Raw genomic sequence first — 23,126 nt, forward strand, 5'->3', positions numbered from 1 at the left:
ACGACAGACAAAGTTCTAAGACGAACTTGTTGCCTTCCAGTCAGAAGATCCTGGTTTCAAACCCAAGCTGACCCTAACTCATTCTGTATGAACTTTCCAAAGTAGTCAAATGTAAAGGATTACTTTCTCTACACAGAAGTGTCGGCTCAATCAAGCACATTGTAAGAGCCAATGGTAAATTAGATAAGTAATAATTTTAGATAATTTACAAAAAATGTTTTACATTGGTTAGGATGGCCCCATTAGAGTTTTGTAGGATTCATATTATAATCATATATTCATTCATTTATATTCATACTACACGTGACTCCACCCACAGGGGGATCACAGACTTCCTGTCCGACAGGAAGCAGCACGTGAAGCTGGGGAAACACATCTCTGATTCACACACCATCAGTACCAGTTCCCCTCAGGGCTGCGTTCTTTCCCCTCTGCTCTTTTCCTTTTACACCAACGACTGCACCTCCAGTAATCAGTCAGTCAGGCTCCTGAAGTTTGCAGACTAGACCACCCTCACTCATCTCTGGTGGGGATGAGTCCGCCTACAGGTGGAAGATTGACTCTCTGGTAAACTCGTGCAGGCGGAACAATCTGGGGCTTAATGCTCGGAAGACAATGGAAATGGTTGTGGATTTTCGATTGACAAGGGCCCATCCGCCCCCATCATTCTGTGTGACTCCCCTGTAGACACTGTGGAGTCCTTTCACTTCCTGGGATCCATTATCTCCAAGGACCTCAAACGGGAAGTCAACATCAGCTCCCTCACTAAGAAAGCACAGCAGAAGATATTCTTCCTGCGGCAGCTGAAGATGTTCAACCTGCCAAAGACTATGATGGTGCACTTCTACTCTGCCATCATTGAGTCCATCTACACCCCCTCTAAGGACAAGCAGGCTACAGTGTATCATTCGCTATGCAATCTGCCGTCCCTCCAGGACCTGTAGGCCTCCAGGACCGTGAGGCGGGCAGGCCCTCCCACCCGGACACAACCCTCCCCTCTGGCAGGAGGCTAAGGTCCATTAGGACCAAAACCTCACGCCACAAATATAGTTTCTTCCCCTTCGCAGCGGGTCTCATCAACAAGTCCAGGGTAACAAACTGACTGAATGACCTTGCACATTTTCCACAAGGTGTACAGTTATTCTATTTAAATACATATAGTCATATTGCGCATACTCCACTCTCCATATTAACTTGATAATCTGATTCTGATATTGGTCTTGAATATATAAATGTGATGTCAATGTCTGAACTTTGTAACTTTTGGCGTGTTGTAACCTTTTTGGTGACATCAATGTTGTAAGTTTCACATAAATGGAGGATTGTCCATAGGTCAAGCCTCAAGAAGTAGGGTAGTAGAGTTCAAGTATCGCCAGGTTCACAAGTTAGGGTAGGAGGGAGTGTGATTGGTAAAGCCTCTTCAGTGATGCAGATGCTGCATTGAATTTTCATGATGAAGAGCTAAGCCTGAAGGAAAAGCTCTCAAAATTGCAAGTGATTCATAATAAGATCACCACAGCTGATAATAATGGTGATACTCTGATGACACCCGACAACACCAAAGTCAGTAGCTTTCTGAATGCATGAATGCAAATGAAATGTTTTATTTCCTACCTGATCACAGATGGGTCTATTGTCATTAGTGTCCATCACAGACACCTCAACTGTTGCCTGGGAAACAAACAGTCCATCACTAGCAGTGACATTGAGGATGTAGAGGTTCCGATCCTCCCTGTCTAATGGTCCCTTCACATACATCTTCCATTCACCTTGAACCATTCCAAGAGCAAACACCCCACGGTAGTTCCCACCTGTCAGAGGAAACAGGAAGCAGATAGAGAGAGACAGTCTTAATGAAAACCTTTAAGCTGTCATGTGCTGCTTTCACTGCTCATGTCACAATTGCTCACAACTGGCTGGGATATTAGAAACAACACAAAGTAACCGAAACAACATCACTAAAACGTGACATATAGCTGAATCAACACCACTCTGTCAGTAGCCATCTCAACACTATAATTCACAATGCTAGGATTTATTGCATAGCTGTTGCAGTGAATTGTACTGGAATAACTAATAAGCTTCTGCGTCTCCTGAACAGCCTGTTCAGGAGGTTGGTGGGGGGGGGGGGGGGGGGGGGGGGGGATGGTGTCATGGGGAATGGTGTCAGGTAGTGATGGCGAGAGGGATTTGAAAGCATTGAAGCTTTCCATCCAATTGGTTCACTCATGGGCCGAAGCTTTGCGGTCAATAAATGTAAAACAGTGGCTTTGGCGTATGAAGCTTTGAATTGAATAAATCAGGAGTGGTTAACCAGTCCAGCTCATACAGCCACAACACATCCCAACACCATAGAGAAGAGGTGACGGAGAATAAATCCAAATACAGGCTGGCGGTAAAATAACTAACAACTTATTCACTCACTCACAGAAAGATAAAAAAAAAAAGTGTGCCACGCCTGCAACAGAGGGTGCGCCGGCAACCGCGGCCCCCCCTGGTGGCGCCACTGTTGTCGGTGCACAGCTGTCCTCACAGAAGCTGATGTATGACGTCACAGCCTCTGTGTACTCGTCTAGACTGTCTGTGTCAGTACGTCAGTACAGTCCAAGCGCGCCTGAAGCCTCACTGGTTCACTTCTTAGATGTCCTCACAACATCTAAGTAGTAATCAGTGTCATCAGGGAAGGGTAGATACCAGCAGAGTCTGAAAATGGTTGTGTGACGTGTTGTCAGCCACACCTTATGTCAGTTTCCAAGTAAGCACATTTTCCTGGCAGTTGGTAAAGACCCAGGTCTATTCATTTGTTTTAATATGTTTTGAATTGAACATTAATTAAATATATTAACTAAATATCATAAAATCAGCTAAATTAAATGAGCAGTTCATAATCATTTCTCTTATTGTGACATATGTCACATTAGGTGTTCTGTGACAATTTTAAGGCTCGATGTGACAGAAAATGTCACAACAATATTTAACTGATTTTTTGTATCAATTTGTCCAAGAAATGTGTTCACAACAGGTCAAATATAATAAAGAACATGTTATGTAAGCATTATAATTCTTAAATGGTTTGAATCTAACCTTTGGCAACAAAAAACAAGCTTTTTAAATGAAAGTAATTCTGTCACATTTGTTAACCTGGCACACAGACATCTTGGAAGTCACGACCCACCAGTATGTTCAGAATATGTCACTTGGGGACTTCACGAGTTTAAGTCAAGGATAAAGCTGTATAAAGAACTCCCCAGAACATTTAAAACCAAACCAAAACAAGGTTTTTATGTAATTTGTACCCGGCAAGGACAAATAGTAAATTATTCTACCCACATGGAGGGTGCCACCAAACCCTGTTGTGGTTGGCTGACACATTACCTGCATATTTCTGAAAGGTTTTCATACCTGGATTTAAAAACATAATAGTATCCTAGGGATGACGATTCAAAGACAAAGACTTGCAAACTGTTCAACTGTTGACAAATTTATTTCAAATTCTCTTTTTGGGGAGGCAGTGGCTCAGTGGGTAGAGCTTCCACTTGGGAACCGGAGGGTTGCCGGTTCGAGCCCCTGCTGAGGCGCCCCTGAGCAAGGCACCGAAACCCTCAATTGCTCCCCCCTCTGCGAAGGGTGGTAATGTAATGTAAGTCGCTTTGGATAAAAGCGTCTGCCAAATGTTCGTAATCTAATCTAATCTAATCTAATCTTTTAATTTATAACAAAAGAAATTGTAGTGAATTTAATTTTGAAACGTTTGTCTACATTCACAGGATAAATCAAACTCTCCCATCACCCCTTTACTCATTTCAATGGAATTAAATCTGTTTCTTCGCCTTTGCAGGGTAAACATTAATATTACAAAAAACCAAGGATTTGTTTTCTCACCAGAAATTTCCAGTTTAAGCGCTTTCAGCATCTTTAAAGTTTTGTACTTAAATCATACATTTCTTCCAAAAGTTATAGTCACTAAGGGCCTGCGTTGAGATATGCACACATAACTCGGATTTGTTATAAACTTTTCACTACTCTGTATTCAGACTTCAGACTGAATACAGGACTTCATCAATGATTACTTTATCTCAAAGAAGATAGACAGATAGATAGGCAATGATGCAATGTTAAAGAGTTAAAGACAGTTAAAGAAAGACTCACCCGTGATATGGTAGCTCACTTGTCGATTCACAGCAGCACTGTCGTCATCTCTAGTATTAAGCACAGCCACCACCTCTCCTGGTGGGTCGCTTTCCAGCACTGAACCAAAGTATTGCTGCTTCAGGAACCTGGGTGGGTTATCATTGATATCGAACACTGCCACTGTCACTGTAGTGGTACTGGAGAGAGACATGGGCTCCCCAAGGTCTGCAGCTACCACTGTAAATGTGTGAGATGGATTGGTCTCATGATCAAGATCCCTCAGTGTGGCAATCCAGCCTGTGTTGCTGTCGATGCCAAAGGTCACAACAGGCATGTCTGAATCCCCCTCTGACTTGAGTAACACCCCAAGACTGTATGTCACCTGGCCATTGGCCCCTGAGTCTTGGTCGAGTGCATGGACTTGAACGATTGTGGTCCCAACAGGCATTCCCTCCATGATAATAGCTTCATAGGAACTGGATTCAAAGGCTGGTCTGTTGTCATTCAGATCCAACACATTCAGTTCAATATCAGCAAAGGCTACAGAATCCAGTTTAGCCTGTTGTAACGTAGCAGTGACTTTGAAGTGGTAGCTTTTGATCAATTCATGATCCAATGATTTATCAAGTTTGATCACACCTGTTTGCTTTTCAATCAAAAACACACCATCCTGGTTATGTTCTCTAGTCTCTCCATTAACCAGGGCAAAGGTAGCAGGCAGTGAGGGATACCCAGGAGGGTTTAGATGTACTGTCCCTATCGCTGTACCTATGGGGGTGTCCTCTGGCATTGTAAAGGAATAGTGTAGTTGGCTGAAAGATGGAATAAAAGCATCTGGAGAGAGAACATGGATGTAAACGGATACGATAGAGTGCCGCACTGGATTTCCTCCATCAACTGCTTTCACAAAAAAAGATAATATAGAGTTCCTCAAATGACTGAAGCTGCCTTTAGTCACCATCCAGCCATTGTCAGGGTCTATCTCCAAAATGTCTACCACAGGGACATGCACCTCACTGTAAAGTGAATATGTAACTTTGGCATTATTACCATCATCAGCGTCATAAGCCTGAATCTGCGTCACCAAAAATCCTTTTTTCACATCAGATTTAACTGAAGCTCTGTATTCTGTGGCATGGAATTGGGGTGCATTATCATTATCATCGAATAGGGTAACGTGTACTGTACAGTAGGAGACACGTCCACCCGAGTCCTGGGCTGCCACCTTCATAAGTATGTTCTTATTTATTGGGTCTTCACGATCAAGCTTTTCCATGGTGGTGATCTGACCATTTCCATCAATGCTGAACTGGTCCTTGCCCATGTCGTTCACAAAGGAATAAGTGATGTGACCAAACACTCCTGGGTCTGCATCAGTTGCCTTCACCTGGAATCGAAAACATTTTGTAATTCAAATCAAATACGTAAATTTGTTACTTCTTCTTCATTTCTAAGAGGTTATGAGGGAAAACAAACAGGTTTTTAATGATTCTTACCTGTATAACTTTGGTTCCCACAGCAGCATTCTCTCTTAACTCTGCCTCATAGGTATTTTGTCCAAACACTGGGCTGTAAAGGTTGGCCCCCAACACTTTAATATGAACCTGTGCTGTACTGGTGAAAACGCCATCAGACACTGAAACATTAAGGCTATAGGTAGGCTCCATCCTTTGCTTACGGTGACTTGAGAGGGTTATGGTTCCAGTCCTTTTGTCCATTAAAAAGTTCATTCTTTCATTTCCTGACAAAATGTTGTACTCCAACTTGTTAAAATCAGAGCTGTCAGCATCCAAGGCCTGGACACAGGTGACAAAATGATCCTGTGGTGCTAATTCACTAACATATGCCTCATAAAGCAGCTGGTTGAAAACAGGAGGATTGTCATTCATGTCAGTTACCAGAACTATGATTAATACTTCACTACTTAGAGGTGGGAAACCATTATCAGTAGCTCTAACAATGAAGCCATACTCCTGAACCAGTTCATGGTCTAGCATACGTGCAGTAAGGATTAATCCACTGCTGCTATCAATGTGAAAGTAATCTGTGCTGTTTTGCATATCTGAGAAGATCTGGTACCGCATAATGTTATTTTTATCAGAATCTTTGTCAGTGGCAATTACCTGAATTGCGGGAGTTCCAATCATGGCTGTTTCAGACAAGACTACTTTATATAACATTTTGTTAAATATGGGAGTATTATCATTTACATCCTGCACAACCACATCCGCATCTACCTCAGCGCAGGCACCAGTCAGATAGTCTGTGGCTCTGATGGTTAAGTGGTAAGATGATGCTACTTCATAATCCAAAACATGAATAACACGAATGACTCCGGTGTCAAAACCAATGTCAAACTGAAGATATGGATCTCCATCAGCGATAGTGTAAATGATGCGTTGGCCTTCAAGACTAGTAGCATCTACACTGAGGATAGGTGTATGCACAGCCACATCCTCATTCGCAGAAACAGAATAAAACGATCTGCCAAAGACAGGCATGGCTTTGTTGACTACGGTGATGGGGAATTCAACAGTAGAGGAGAGTGATGGAGAACCCCCATCTCTGGCAAATATCACAATCTGGTATTCCACATTAGATAAATCAGACTCGAAGGCTCTTTTGAGGCTCAGACTGCCTGTTTGCCAGTCGATTTCAAAGTGACCATGGCCATCCTTGAGGTGGTACGACACCTCTCCATTAACCCCTTTGTCACTGTCCACTGCAGTGATATTGAAAATCGGTGATCCTGGTTCAGCTTCAACTTGAACAGCTGCATAATAGGGAAGTCCAATAAATACAGGGGGATTATCATTGATGTCTTCCACCTGGACTCTCACCATAACTCTGGCGACATGCACACGGTCATGTTCCCTTCTTGCCTCAACCACCAGTTCATAGAATTCTTGCTCTTCACGGTCGAAAGGTATTCCTGTGGTTTGAATCACACCAGAAGTTGGGCGGATTTTAAACTGCAAGCCAGCATTCAGCAAGGTATACTTCAATGGCTCATTAAGATGGTTTCCCACAGCATTGACAACAGCCACTTTGGTGATATTTGTCAAATTCTCTTGAATAGACGAAGAGTAAAGGCTGTGGGTAAAGCTCAGACCTGAGTCCAAGGATTCTCGCACAACAATGGTGACCAAGGCTGTACTGGAGAATTTCCCATCTGACACTTTAACACTGAAGCGGAATCGTTCCTTGGACAAGTTGTTATTTTTTACTACGATGATACCACTGGAAGGTTTGATGGAAAAGTGTTCCAGTGCTTCATCCGTCAGAGAGTAGATAAGCTCAGTAGGAACATTTTTGTCAGGATCCATGGCTGAAACCTGCAGAACTTCTACTCCTACATATGTGGGTAGTAGCACAACTGTTTCATAAACATGCTGAGTGAAGCAAGGTGGTGAATCATTTATGTCAATCACTTGTATTGTGACCTCAGTAGGACTTTCTGCTGTCATCTGTGGTTTACCACTGTCCCTCACATTAACATGGAAGTGAAAGCTGGCAAATGTTTCATGGTCTAAATTAGCAATGGCTCTAATTGAGCCAGTCCCAGAATCAACTGTGAAGAAGGTTTTGGCAGTGTCCTCAACAATCTGGTACATCAAAAGAGCATTTTGGTTTTGGTCACTATCAGTGGCTTTGATTACAAGAGGTGAATCATCTGAGTTCAGGACCACACAGTTGACGGATGCAGCCTCACTGATGCTCCCATAATAGTGAAGTTGCTCGAATACTGGTGCGTTGTCATTCTCATCTAATACTTGAATTAATAGGGTGGCATTCGATGCCATGCCAGCCATGTTGGTAGCCTGAACTATCAGTGTGTAAGATGCTACAGTCTCAAAGTCTAGCAGCTTTTGAGTAGTGACAACTCCACTGTATTGATTTATCTGGAAGACATGATTGGTGTTGCCTTGCTTGATATCGTACATTGGGGTTGACTGGCTGACTGCACTGACTGTGGTGACAGAGGCTCCAACCACTGAGTTCTCTGTGATGTCTGCATGGAACTTGTGCTGGGGGAACTTTGGCCCAGCATTGTCAGAGAGGGTGACAGCAATGCACACTACAGTGGTTGTGGACAGAGGAGGGAAGCCACTGTCAGTGACTCTGACAGTAAGAACATAATGGCCAATGCTGGACAAGTCCAGGTCCTGTGCAACAGTGATAATTCCCAATGCTGGCTCAATGTGGAATGCCTTTTCAGTGTTCCCTGTTGAAAATGAAAACACACAAGTTATCTGTGACTTGAAAGCATTAAAAACATTCCAATGCATGAGGCATTATTTAATTGTCAGAGGTGCCTACCTGCTTCAATCGAGTAGTGCAGCTCTGCATTCTCGCCTTTGTCTTTGTCCAACGCTGTCACCTGAACCACAGCTGAACCAGCAGCCGCTGATTCATACACAGAGCCTTTATACAGAGCACTGGTAAAGATGGGCACATGGTCATTTATATCTTCCACTTCTATTAAAACACGAGCCAGGTTCTTTCTGTATGGGAATTCTTGGTCTTTCACCTGTGGAAGAAAGATGCAACAAACAGACTTAATGGCAACACACCGTTCAATATGACTAAGAATATTATCAGAATCATCCCATCACTGCTGAAGGACAAGCTCTCTCAGCTACACGGGCCTGACTCCACCTGCAGGTGGATCACAGACTCACGACAGGAAGCAGCCCTTAAAGCTGGGGAAACACGTCTCTGACTCACGCACCATCAGCAACGGTTCCCCTCAGGGCTGCGTTCTTTCCCCTCTGCTCTACCCCTTGTACACCAACGACTGCACCTCCAGTCATCAGTTGGTCAGGCTCCTGAAGTTTGCGGACGACACAACCCTCATTGTACTCATTTCTGGTGGGGATGAGTCCACCTACAGGCGGAAGATTGACCGTGTGGTAAACTGGTGCATGCAGAACAATCTGGAGATTGTGGATTTTCGGCTGAACGCAGCCCCACCCGCCCCCTTCATTCTGTGTGACTCCCCAGTAGACACTGTGGAGTCCTTTCACTTCCTGGGATCCATTATCTCTAAGGACCTCAAATGGGAGCTCAACATCAGCTCCCTCACCAAGAAAGCACAGCAGAGGATGTTCTTCCTGCGGCAGCTGAAGAAGTTCCACCTGCCAAAGACAATGATGGTGCACTTCTACTCAGCCATCATTGAGTCCATCCTCACCTTCTCCATCACCATCTGGTTATATCTGTATTACCATACAAATTATTTGATATGAAGAATCAAAGATAACCACACGCTTTATGTTTTTAATCAATCAGTGAATCAATAGATTGCCTGTAGGTGGTTCAGACATAGAGAAGTTTCTATCGTCACACCTCACCACACCACGAACAGACCACTCCAGAACTTGTTTGTGACCAGGCCAATAAGCTTTTTCTGAAGTTGTTTTAGTTTAGTGTAGTTGTGTTGCTGTATTGAAGCTGGACTGTCATGTACTTTCATTCTCACATTCAATTACAACTTGTGAACCTCAGTGTTTTCATCATAACTTTCATTACAGATGCCCTGTCGTTTCCCTCCTGCCCAGCTGCTGCTTTCCCACTGAACCATCCCTGCAGCATATTCTTGTCTATCCTACCTGATATTTTATCTTTGCTTTGTATTTTCAAGCCATCCTAGCCCTTACAGCGTGTACCTTAGCTGTTGATATGTCCTTGTGCTTACCTCTGCTTGTCACTCTGACCTGTGACTTAGCCTGATCTTTGTTCTCTGCTGGATTTTTGTGAACTATCTTGGCTGGTTTCTAACAACGAGTTAAGGAAACCAAGTTCTTGTGTCGACTTTAGTGTTCTATTCCTTGTTTGTAACTTTGTCTAAACCATGCAGGTGTGGAAACACCTCAACATATAGGTCACTGACAGAGACGTGAATTTAATTACCTCAGGAGAAGATAGGTCTTACCATTACAGTGAGTATGTGCTGGGTACAAGTCTCATGGTCCAGCCTCTGGGTGGTGTAGATGGTCCCCGTCGTGGGTTGGATGCGGAACAAAACCAGGCTACTTGGGTCAATAGAGCTCTGCAGAGAGTAGATCAGCTGATGATGCTCATCACGGTCCAATGCTAGAACCTGGAGTACTTCAGTGTCGGGCGGTATGTCTTCAGTGATGGTGACATCATAGGTGGACTGGGATAAGACAGGGGCATTATCATTGTTGTCCAGTACAGTGACATAAACCTGGAGAGAGTGTGAGAGAGAATGATAGGTTGGAAAAAGAAAATGTCAATAATGGCAATGACCTTATGATAAGGGTTGAATAGGTTGAAATACGAATGCCGACAAATATATTTAAATTAACTGGGGGAACCAACTTACAAAATTAGTGACTTCACTAATATCACTCCGAACACAATTATTCATCACCAATAACTTTATTATCACCACCTATACAACCCGACTGTATAAGTTATTAGCTCAAGTCACTGTTTCCTTGTCTCCAAATGCATTTTGTCTACATGTGTACCACATTTCCTAGGTCCCAATCAATATTTCTTCCCTTTTTCTCTTTATCGTTTCTCCTCTTGTCTCTGTATAGAAAATAACTATCTACAAAATGTCCCACAACTGTAGGCTTATTGTCATGTCATGTCTTTAATTAAAATATTCAATAGACCCTAACTAGGAGACACAAATGCCACGGATGCACAAATTGCGGGTCTGGCCACATGTAAACATGCTTGTTTTATTGTAATCAAATATTTAGCCACCAGCATTGTGACATTTAAAATCAATAATAAGTTATGGTCACAAGCAAGCTCACACTGTCACAGTATTGTCTGTCGGTAGGAAGTGCTGCCACACCTCTGAATTCTGGGGCTAAAGACGGAGAAAAAACACTGTGACGCGCATTGATCCAAAAAAAGCAGTTCCACTTCATTGAGTTCCGTTTATAATTAATTTTTCTTATTGGCACTTCCAATAACACATAGTACCAGTTACCAACATTAAGTGCGTTACGAAAAAGCGTTATCGTTGCATTTGCATTGCCTTGCATTTTGCGGTCAACAGAAAGTACCCATTAAGGCTGCATTTTTGCAGTGTGCAGTGTGAATGCTATGAGCTCTGAATAGACCAAAGATATAAAACATAACGGGATGGCTGATCGGTGTAAGGGGAAAAGTGCTACACAACGTTGTTTGAATGATTGATACATTCGACATGTTAAAATAGAGGATTAATACTGAATACTAAAATATACACTTTAGCCCAAGTACCTGTGTGTATGCAGTGTTGGTACCATCTGTGGACAGCACTGTCAGGTTGTAGAAGGAGTTCTTTTCAGCATCCAGAGGCTTGGCAATGATGATGGTGCCAATAGTCTTCTCTACATCAAACACACTGTCGTTGTTCCCACCTGCTCCACAGGAGAAACATACAGTGTCAAAAAAGGACAAGGATTGATCATACACACTCACAACACACAGCAACTACACATAGTTTTTTGTTTGTTGCCAAATGTCAAATTACAATAGTATTTGACATATGACATCTGATGACATTTGTTCACTTTGCTGGGATTTTCTACAATCAAAAAATATATGTTGTCTAGGCCTGGAAATGTTTTGTTACAGGATGAAATATCCCAAAGTTTAAATTAAAATTACTTAATTTCTTCGTAATTCAAGCTATAACCTCAGAAGTGAGAATAATCAGATTTTCTTCCTGTAAATCTGCTCCTTTATTATGATGTTTGTACAATGATTCCCTATTCCCCAGACTTGAGTCGTTGTCTAAATGCCTAACAAATGTTATTTAAATAATGCCTGATTATCTGTTGACAAAATATTAATTATCAGTAAAAAAGTTAAAGATAGGGTTAGCTGGGTGTGCGCGCTTCAAAATTTGTGGAGCAAATTGCGGCCGGGCCCGCGGGCCGGAGATTCCCCACCCCTGTACTAAAGTATCAGAGAATATATCCCCAGCAAATCACCTTCGGTAAATGCTGATCTGACGCTGATGTGGAAACGCTGCATTTTTAGTGGCGGGATGCCGTCACTCCGTGGGTCACAAACGACATGCATTGTGGGAAATGTAGTTTATGGACAATGCACGCTTATAAGCAGCATAGACATTTAATTTGCTCTCGCCTTGAGTTTGACACATGTGCCATAAGGGAATGTGTTACACATAGATCCATGTAACATATCATATGAATTATCACTTTGGTACAGAACAACTTTGGTAAGACAGACAGACAGACAGACAGACAGACAGACAGACTTTATTGATCCTAAACTGGGAAATTGTTCTGTCACAGCAGCATTCCAGAAAAAGTTACGCTAGTATAAATGAAAACACAACACACACAGTAGTAGACAAAAACACAGTCATAAACAAAATAAAGTAGTAAAAACGCAAAATATTCATAAAAGGGAAGATTGGATGTGACCTAAACAAAGACTATGGGGTAGAGTGTTCTCTATCAGACAGTGGTGAGGAGTTGTAAGGGACATAGCAGCATGCATGAAGGATCTCCTGTATCTGTCCTTGTGACAGCAAAGCTGGATCAGTCTCTTAGAGAAGGAGCTCCGCTGTCTGTCGAGTAGGTGATGGAGAGGATGATCAGATTTATCCATGATGGATAACAGTTTGTTTAGTGACCTCTTCTCCACAGTCCCAAAAGTATCTGGTTTGCAACCAACTACGGAGCCAGTCTCCGATGCTGCTCCCCCAGCAGACAACAGCATAATAAAGTGCAGTGACTGATAGAACATTGCCAACATCTTGCTGCACACATTGAAAGATCTCAGCTTCCTAAACAAATAACAATGTCCTTCGAGTGGGGCCTCGCTCCGCAAGTCAATGGACCAACACCGCTCAATGCAACTCTCAATTCAACACTAAAACACGAGAACAAACAAAACAAAAGTAGCTATTGCCATTAATTCAAGGCAAATAAATTGCTGAAAAAGACAACAAAAAAAGAGTATAAAGTGACATAAAGACGCAAAATCTACAAACACTAACGGGAGCTGCTGCGACAGGCTGCCACCTAGCATGGCGCCATACATATTTCAATTATTTGCTGGTAAGTCACCAGCAATAACTATACTAATTATCATTCACTACCTTTACAACCCAACTGTACAAGTCACAGGCTGTGCTATGTCACCTTTGCTTTGTCTACTTATGCACCTAATTCACGTGTATGACATCCTTGTTCTCCTTAATGTTTCTTTCTTTTTTCCCCTTTCTCCCTCTCTCTGTGTATAAAACCAATCTCCAATAATGTCTCATAAGTCCATGCTCATTGTCATGTCAAATGCTGTCTTCAATAAAAATATTTAACTAAGAATTTATATAATATATTCTACTATATATTATCATAATGTTGTTCAAGTCAAACATTTCTAACTTAAAGAATGTCCAACAAAGGTTTTTTTGTTTTTTTTGTAGTTCTCCCTACAATTTCATAAATGTACAAACTTTTTCTTGAGAAATTCGATGGACACAATTGGAGACAAGATGGACACATTCCCTCAATTTTCACAAATTGTTTTCCTTACTCACAGAATAAGAACAAATCCATTACTATGTCACAACTGATGAATGAGGAAACAAGGGTGAACATTGAGCACCGACAAAAAGGAAAGGAAAGGACACAAAAAAGAAAGTTATGAAGGTTAGGAAAGTTGGAAACAAGATACCTTCTGAGGAACAGTTCCTGTCACAAGCGTTGTGCAGAATATAGAACATCTCCTGGAAAGACCTGGGCTCTTCCAGGCACAAAGCATTAGGAAGAGAAAGGAAAGAGAATTGAGACAGACAATAAGAACAGACAGGACCGATGGAGGAAGATAGGAAGAGGTGAACTACCCCTAAAATATACATTTCTATATACTTCTATATAATATTTGCATAGGGGCTGCTCCACTGCAAATATGTAAAACCTAATTGTAATAATTATAAATAATCTGTAATAACAGATAGTCTTTTTTACAGTTTTCCCCCTCTATCCTTCTTTACCCCTCAATTTCATATGACAATAGGTCAACTTTTTTCCAGCTCTGTGGCTCCTGAGCTGTCTCAACAGTAGACGGCTGCACGCCCAGAGGGGTGTGTCCACTTGGAGGGCTCTGTGGATCTCTCTGCCATCTGCTCACGCCTCCCTCCCCTCTCCCATCTTCCCCCCCATGGCAGACCCTCTCAGCCACCTCCTTCACACCCTGCCATTTTCCAATTCCCAACTAACTTCCAACCATCCACATTGCCAAGCTGCACCCCCTTGCAACATCATCGGCCTATCTGCTTACCTAGACTGCTTTCCTAACTACCTGCTGCTCCAGGAGAGAGATTCTCACAAATAGTACTACACTGAATTGTGCTTATATAATTCTTATATTGCTTGCTTCAAGGGTTCACCGGTGGCAGCCACGTCACATCCACCAGCCCACAGCAGCCACATCCTCACGGTGGAGGACCATGAGGTGAGGTGCACACTGGGTGCGGTGAACCCAAGGAACCTGGGGCCATCTAGGGCCTGATGGCGTCTCTAGATGGGCAGTAAACCGGACCTGGTGGGGGTCTTCACCAAGGTCTTCAACCAGTCCCTATCCCAATTCACCCTCATCACCATCCCACCCTGCCTGAAATCATCCACTATAGTCCCACTGCCTAAATAGACCACTGTTAGCAGCCTGAATGACAACAGACCTGTCACTTACATCTGTGAATATATAGTGTTTTGAGAAACTGGTCCGGAGTCACATCATCTTAGGCCTTCCAACCACCTTTGACACACACCAGTTTGACTACAGAGCTAACAGATGCCATAGCCACAACTCTCCACACTGCCCTGACCCACCTAGAGCAGCAGGGGAGCGACGAGGCTGCTCTTTGTGAGAGAGAGATAGTTTATTTAAGTCATTTTGCATGCAACTGACAGCAATCACACACAATTGAAATTTGTCTTGCACCCCCTACATATCACACACACAAACACATGCACTACAGAGGGGGTGCAGGGCAGCCATTTTTCGGCGCCCGTGGAGCAGTTGGGGGTTCGGTGCCTTGCTCATGTGCACCTCGGCAGTGCTCTGGACGCAAACTGGCAACTAACTAGCTACCAGTCTGCTTACTTGGTCCACACGGGGGACTTGAACCGGCGACCCTCCTCAGTCCGGCCCAGCGGACTGAGCTACTGCCGCCCATTGTGGAGTTAAGCTCTGCATTCAACACCATCCTCCCTCACAGGCTGGTAATGAACTTGACAGATCTGGGCCTGTCTCACTTTCTCTGCCTCCGGATTGTCTAAACGCAAGTGAGAGTAGGTCCCTCACATATCATTCCTCATCCCTTGACCTGGAGCACGAACACCTGAGTGCTGGTTAAAAAGGCATTACAGAGACTCTTTGTCTGGTTTGCCAGCACCACCGCCTAGAAGATCATTGGCTGCCCACAGTTCCTTGTGTCTCAAGAAAGCTCATGGCATCCTGAAGGACCCACCACACCGTGAACTGCTGCTGTCAGGCAGATGTTACAGAGTAATAAATACATAGACAACAGACTAAAAAAACTGTTGCCAGCAGAATGTGTAAATGTGCTGTGTGTGGTTTTTATGTTGCACCTTTTCCTTTTAGAGTCTTAGTTACCTAGTTTATTGTTAATAAGATTTCAGTACATTTCATGTGTTGATTCTGCTTCACCTTTATTTCAGTTGCTAGTCCATTTACTTAGTAATAAACTTTTGTTTATTAGTAATGGTTTGTCTGTGTACATTTCTTTAAAGTAGAGTGCAAAAGGGTCAATGTGACAGAGAGTTGGCTACTTTAGATATGAGATTGAATTGATTGAATTGTCTTAATTGAGTTTGATTAATTTCCTCCCAAATTAATAAATTAATTCATTAATTTGGGAGATGGTGTCCCAACTACAAGTGCAAACACAGTAGTATTGCTTTCTTTCTCCTACAACTTGCACATATCTTTACTCTACATTGAGCCCTGAAATAGTTATCAGGAAGAGTACTTAATACAATTGTAAATCCTGTTTTGTTGCATAATGTGTTCAATCCTTAAATGGACCAGAGGCATTACTTGCTAAATTTAATTTCATAGCTGGAGTTTGAAGGATAAAATCATACAACTTCTTAACTTTTTAGTTTGTATTTTATAGTTGTGTGCAGCTCAAATACAAAGTTTTGAAGAGCTTTGACTTCATGCATACACTTGAACAAAGCTGATGGTTTGACGCTAAAGCAAGAATATGCTCAGTGTCCAAGTGCCAGTTTTAGTGTCAGACATTTAAGGGTACAAAAATACTACTCATATGTTCATCTACAACTCAAAGATGCACAAAGCCAGGATTGTTCAGCCTCACGGAACACACAAACAGTTCGTCCTCATCTAATGCCAATTTTACCTGTGATGCCAAACCACATGTGGGCTGAACGCTGCCTCACAGAGACCACACCGACAATCTCAGCCACCTTGTCATTTTCCATGACAGTGAAGTTGTAGAAGGGCTCATCAAAGAGCAGTGGCAGAGCAGAGGGTAGAGGACGATGGATCCACTCAATGTGGAGCCGAGCTGTGGAGGATTTCTGAGGACGGCCGTTATCTGTTGCTTTGATCTGCAAAAGAGAAACAGAGTTCTCACAATTAAAAAAAAGAAAGACAGATGATATCCTTCATCATTGATGAAAGTGTTTTTTTTAATCTTGCACGCCCTGAAATTCCTCTCTAGTCTGTGCATGCTTGAAAATGCAGACCATATTAATGTTTTCCATTTTATTTTGAACAGTAGTCCTAGATTGCAGTGTGTAACACATCCACAAAGGACAATTTTCTTGCAAACAAGGACACATTGCAATAAAACTCTGTGTCAAGCATCCAGGGCCAAAATTAAACAATGTGATGGTGCTACAACCCGCATCTATAAATCAATCAGATGGACACATTGATAACATCTTTCCTTCTTTCCAGATGTAGATTCATCATGCATCAAATGTGATATTGTACACAAAGTACCACAAAGATTCAGTTACAACTCAATCAGGAGATCAACAAAATCAGGAGTTGTTACTGGTCTGGACTTCAGAGAAATAGTCTTGAAAAGCTAAAAAAAGCTGTGAACATAGATTGAATAAGAGAGGGAAGCTTCCGTACAGTCAGGATATCGTAGCTCCCAGCAGTGAAGGCCTTGCGTGATGACACCACTGCAGTCTTGGGGTCAATGAAGAACTTCCCATCCGCATTGCCATCCACAATGCTGTAGGAAAGGTCACTATTGGGTCCATCATCACGGTCATAGGCGAACACACGATAAATCGGCTCCCCCTTCTTCCTGCGTTCCCGTTCTGGCAGTTTGAGTTGGTAGACTTTCTCAGGAAATATTGGCTTGTTGTCATTTTCATCCACGACCTGGACCATCACCCACACAGTTGTCTGCCTGGGACTAGGGCCACCATCTGACACCAGCACCTACAGGTCAGCGAGACATATGCATACAACTCTCGCTTTACACACTCACAGACAAAGGCAGCATTTTCGGCAAATATAACTTTGTGTTTGATTTATATCAACATAAAACACAATATTTTAAAGATCCATGAACAAAAATGAAATGAAAGACTCGAACACTAAAAAACATTCTTTAAATTGACGCATACTTACATACTGTCACCACACATACAACTGAACTTATGAAAAAGAATAGTGGCTGCGATTGGTCCTATGGTTGGTTGTGTCACCAATGAGTCATTAGAGCTCCACTTTACATTTGGTTGATCCACAACTGCCTCTGTTGTTGAAGCAGCATAGTTCTAGCCCTAGTTTAGTTTGTGGGTGCGAATCATCACCTTTTAATGGAGTAAGTGACTATGAATTGAGTTTAATTATTGGCTAGAAATTCCAGGAAGTTAGAACTCAACAATTTGAACCCCTGCAAAGCCACATGGACCAAACTTTCTCAAAAGCCAAGAAATGAATGAAGCGCAAAAGTGTCAAGCGGACTGTGCTAACAAGAGACTCCTGAACATTGTACCTCAGTTTGGTATGGAAAAGCATTACTTAAATAAGTGGTTTGCAGGCAATCCAAGTTGTGATGACAGATTGGAAAAGCTGTTAAAACTGCCACCTGACTTCAAATAAAAAAAAAACATTGTACAGTATACCCATTTAAGATAAGATAAGATACTTTATTCATCAACATGTTGCATGCATTTCACATTTTATGCCATATTGAAAAGGAGGAATGCAAAAAAGGTGGAAGTAACAGGTGGTTGTTACAAACTGGACTTAAGGGAGATACAAATCTAAAATGTTTTCTCAAATTGATACCAAATCTAGTATTTAGCACCACAGGGTATTTGGTCTACTCCTGGTTGGAAGAGGGTAAGATATTTGGGATTTTGGGAATGAGTCTATTGAGCATGACTTCACAGATTAATGGAGACCCAGTACAAGATGAGCTCCATTAAACACCTGTTCTCTTAAACAAAATGGGCTGTGATAGAAAGAGAGAGAAAAGAAAATCTATCTGGAGCTGCAAAGCATATTTTAGCCTAATAATAAAGGAAATACATTCTATTGAGCCTTAATGAGACTATCAACATTACTACACATTGTAAATGAGCTATCAATAAAATTGTAAGAGGTAAATGAAGAGGCCAGTGATGAAGATTGTGGGGTCAACTTTTTTGGCTTGCATTTACAACCATGGTTATGGCTCCTGCTGATTGTTTATAATGTTTATAATGTTAAACAACATCCTCCGAGGAACAGGGGGCTGATAACACTCTTCACCATTTGGGGGTCTGTTAATCAATTAACTTGTGGCGAAACGCATTATCTGGTTCTCAAGGCTTGATCTATTCTTCTAGGATCTTGATTATTTTCTATATCCTTTCTGCCATATGAGTGCAAATTGCATAATTTTGTTTCTATGTGACATACTGTATCTGTGATTTCAGAGCAACTGGGAAATATCTCAGACACATTCAGGAAAATTAAAGTGGTAATATCACAGCTCTCCTCATCAAGTGATGTGCTCACTCAGCAGAAACAAGGACCGATCAACGTTTTCTCAGGACCAGAGCAGGGTAATCATTCACTTCGACTACAAAAAGTCACTTCACAGATGCTCGGTATTTTATGAACCTTTGTTTAGTTTGGATACTTAAGGTGGAGCAGCAAAGAGTTCAAGAAGCATTCTGCAACCAGAACTACCACGTTATACTTTGTGCACTATGCCCATCGTTACATGTTAACTTTAAGAAGACTTCTGTAGCCAGAACTCCCACGTTATGCTTTGTGTAACCTATACATTGTTGCGTGTTAACTCTAAAGGAGCATTGTGTAATCAGAACTCCTGTGCTACACTTTGGCACGTTGCTGCATGTTTTACTTTTCAGGTATCTTCTGATCCTGTTACATATTTATGTTATGTTGGGAATCTGTGGGCTAGACATGATTATTTGAATTATCACTTTTACTCTGCATTTCCATTGAAATAATAGAATTGCATTTAAGAAATTATAGAACTACAATTAAGAAGAGTTTTAAAAAAATTGTGTTATTTTTGTTGAGGGATGGGATGGGAAACTGAACAATTGTCAAGTGGAGAAGTTCTGTTCCATTTGGCCCATCAGAGTTCATATACCTGCACAGCACCTCTGTCTGCTCAATGTCATTCACGTCCTCATCACAGGTAAATGAGTTTACTGACCGACTGATGTTGGAACTATCTCTGTTTTGTTTTCAACTGAGAATAGATGCACTGATATTTGAATGAAGAACTCTTTCATGTATTCACCATCTGCGAAAAGCTTTCAGTGCTACTATCTCCTGAGCATCAAGCAGCAGTAGCGGAGCAAGGTTAATGATTAATGTGTAGACAGGATGGATTTGAAGTCAAAGTCAAAGTGATGGATTTTCTATTTCTGTTTTGTTAATGGTTAGTCTGTTTGTCTTTTGTTTGCTTGTTTGTTCTTTTAAGGGGGGGTGATAAATATGTATTTACAGCGGGTAAAATAAGTATATAATATATTAATAGATTTCTAAAGGTGCTATTGACATGAAATTTTCACGAGATGTTGGTAACAACCATGTAATGCATGAATACAAAGACACCAAGTTATGTGTAATAATATAAAATGATAGTTAATACTGTACAAAAGCCTTTGTTGGTAATGACAGCTTCAAGACTTTCTGAAATATCCACCCTTGTTTCATCTTCGTCATCCTGGTAGATTGCGGCAGATATTTATAGAGACTGTTTCGGTAAGTTTTTCAATCATCCTTTCTTCAACTATATAGAGTTATAGCTTGCTGAAAAACAGCCCCACATCATGATGTTACCACCTCCAAAATTCACTGTTGGTATGGTGTGTGATGTCATGAGAGGTTATGTCATAGAGGGGAGATACATCCCCTCCCGGTGGCTGCAGCAAGGACTACAAACCATGCTGTATGTCATCATTGTCCCTGATGAAAGTATGTCCAAGCTATCAAAGATTGTTTTGTGTTCTTCATTTGAAGAAGTCTCAAACATCATGATGATGGCGGGTAGCAGCGAATCAAAATGTGTCATCATCCCGGCACACACACACACACCCCCACACCCATACACACAGTGTCCTTACCTCTAACACATGTTCTGTTTGTTGTTCACGATCCAGTTTCCTAGAAGTTGTGGTGATCAAACCTAAGACAGATGACAAAGAAACTTACAGGAGACAAAACACACATATAGAGGTGCCAGCAAGCCAAAATCTATCAAGTGCTGTTAGGACAAGATCCATGTTACATTCACACGCACTAGTGAAACTTTCATGCGAATATAAACACACCTCTCACACACAAATGAGAGACCTCCATCATATGCACAAGTGCACACACATGCCAGTAAAAGCACACATGTATCACTATGCGTGTGATCACACTTGTGTGAATGCCAAGCGATTATAGTGTATGTGAGTAGTAATACCCGTCTATGTGCATGCTCACATTTAAACTGATTAGGTCATAAATAACCTCATACCTTTTTATAAGATGATGTAAGTACCAAAAAGTACATCTTTCGCTTAGATCAGTGCCACAGAATAAAGATTATCTTAATAAATGTTACACTACTGGCCTGCACTACGGTAGTGGTGTGTCCTGCTTTCCTTCGGTAACATAATACCTGTCTGTGGACAAGCGCACACATAGACAGGTATTACCATGCACACATGCTACAATCCCCTGACATTCAAATATATGTGATCGCACACATATACAAGGCGGCAGTGGCTCAGTCCATAGGGGACTCAGCTTGGGAACCGGAGGGTGGCCTGTTCAAGTCCCCTGTGGACCAAAAAGCGACTATGCCAGTTTGCCTCCAGGGTATTGCTGAGGTGCCCTTGAGCAAGGCACTGAACCCCAACCTGCCCCACGGGCACTGGCTGCTGGCTGCCTGCGGTGCCCCCATTGGTGCATGTCTGTGTGTGTAGGAGGGGGGCGCAATTTTCAGATGTGTGTGGTTTGCATTGTGTGTAGTGTTTGCATTGTGTGTAAAATGCATGAAAATGCATGTATGTAGAACTGCATGAATCTGAAATCTGAATTGCTGGGATAAAAAAAAGGGGTGTTCTTCTTCATCTGTCTTTTCTTTAAAAGTGTTTGCTGACAGAGGGGGATCAGTCTGTGAATTAGTGCAATCTTTGGGTCCAATAACATTGGGAAAAAGTGGAAAAAAGATTCTCTCAGCTAGGGTTGGGGTCTGGGTTGGGGTCGACGTAAACCGACTACCCGACTGCGTAAATACGTTCGTTTGACCTTGAGAGGCTAACTCATCTTCATCTTGTATGCATGACAACTGTGGCAGTTACAACAGGTGTGGGTTGGACTGGTATTCACATGCCTTACATGCAACCATCTGACACCATCTTACAAACACGAGCACAAGACATACTGAGATAAGATTGTCACCCACCAGTTCGGGGATTGATGGTAAAGAAATTCTGTGGATTTCCGCTGCTGATGCGGTACATGAGTCTATCAGTGGTGGTGTGTGTGGTGTCAGGGTCCTGGGCCTGGATCTGTATCACTGAAACATCACGTGGAGAGTTCTCCATTACAGATGGCCAGTACAATGGCTCTGAAGTCAGCGGAGCATTGTCGTTCACGTCCTCCACCTGCACAAACACCTCGATAGTGGTAAACTGGGGAACCACGCCATGGTCGCTGGCATACACGGTTAACCAATAGGAGTCCTTGGTCTCACGGTCCAACATGTCTGTGGTGTAAATCACCCCTGTTAGAGGAAATGAGAAAAATGAGTAGTGAGTTAAAAAAGGAAAACCTGTCCCTCCGTAATCATGATTATAATAAACATGTTACTTTCATAAAACAAGTCAGTCTGTTTTCGGATTTTACTATCCAGTCAAAGGGCAGTTTCCATTGACCTGTGTGTGGAGCAAGTTGAAGTTGCGAAAAATGTTATTGAAATACAAACAAACTCCCAAAACCTTAAAATACTGTGATGCAAAAACATTTTACTACTTAGTTGGGACAGATTTTGTTAAAAGACACTTTGCAACAATAATATATATATAATGGAAACAGACTTTATGTCTCTGTAATTACGTAGGACATGAAAATTTGTGTTTCATTTCCAGGTTGGCGGTGACAAATATAATATAATAAGGCATGTGAGAATTCATCAGCTGCAGGAGGATATGGGCTTTGACAAACTATGCTGATGCCTTACAATCCAAATGAAAAGCACAAAAGCAAAGTTACCTGTATGTAACAGTTACACTGGTGGCAAACAGAAGATGCAACAATTATGACCAGATGGATGAAATACTCAACGGGCTATAGTTACTTCTCTCTGTTCTGCCCTGTTATCAACAGTTCACATATCATGACATGATTGATTTTTAGAACATGTAAATCTAGCCTATGACCATTTCTGTTATCGCTGTTGAAAACATTCGGTCGTTGCAGATTTTAAGGATGCATGATTATGAATCATAGGA

The 23,126-nt window shown here is 42.0% G+C and overlaps 1 protein-coding gene across 2 annotated transcripts in view; it reads right to left on the reverse strand.

The window, feature by feature from the left end:
• Window positions 1-23,126, reverse strand: part of LOC142995333 (protocadherin Fat 3-like) — a 62,469-nt gene that overhangs the window by 35,299 nt on the left and 4,044 nt on the right. Inside the window, exons 2-12 of one of the 2 annotated variants that reach the window (XM_076146337.1) lie at window positions 22,079-22,399; window positions 20,748-20,809; window positions 17,272-17,586; window positions 16,526-16,736; window positions 13,813-13,881; window positions 11,380-11,519; window positions 10,067-10,342; window positions 8,452-8,662; window positions 5,628-8,356; window positions 4,150-5,518; window positions 1,615-1,811 (exon numbers count right to left, since the gene is read on the reverse strand). In XM_076146337.1, the coding sequence (XP_076002452.1) occupies window positions 1,615-1,811; window positions 4,150-5,518; window positions 5,628-8,356; window positions 8,452-8,662; window positions 10,067-10,342; window positions 11,380-11,519; window positions 13,813-13,881; window positions 16,526-16,736; window positions 17,272-17,586; window positions 20,748-20,809; window positions 22,079-22,399 (5,900 nt within the window). The remainder of the gene's footprint in view (window positions 1-1,614; window positions 1,812-4,149; window positions 5,519-5,627; window positions 8,357-8,451; window positions 8,663-10,066; window positions 10,343-11,379; window positions 11,520-13,812; window positions 13,882-16,525; window positions 16,737-17,271; window positions 17,587-20,747; window positions 20,810-22,078; window positions 22,400-23,126) is intronic. The other variant, XM_076146346.1, reaches the window with a different exon arrangement.

The sequence above is a fragment of the Genypterus blacodes genome, unplaced genomic scaffold (assembly GCF_046128005.1).
Source record: "Genypterus blacodes isolate CSIRO-AG114 ecotype Tasmania unplaced genomic scaffold, CSIRO-AGI_Gbla_v1 ptg000003l_1, whole genome shotgun sequence".
Classification (NCBI taxonomy): Eukaryota; Metazoa; Chordata; class Actinopteri; order Ophidiiformes; family Ophidiidae; genus Genypterus; species Genypterus blacodes.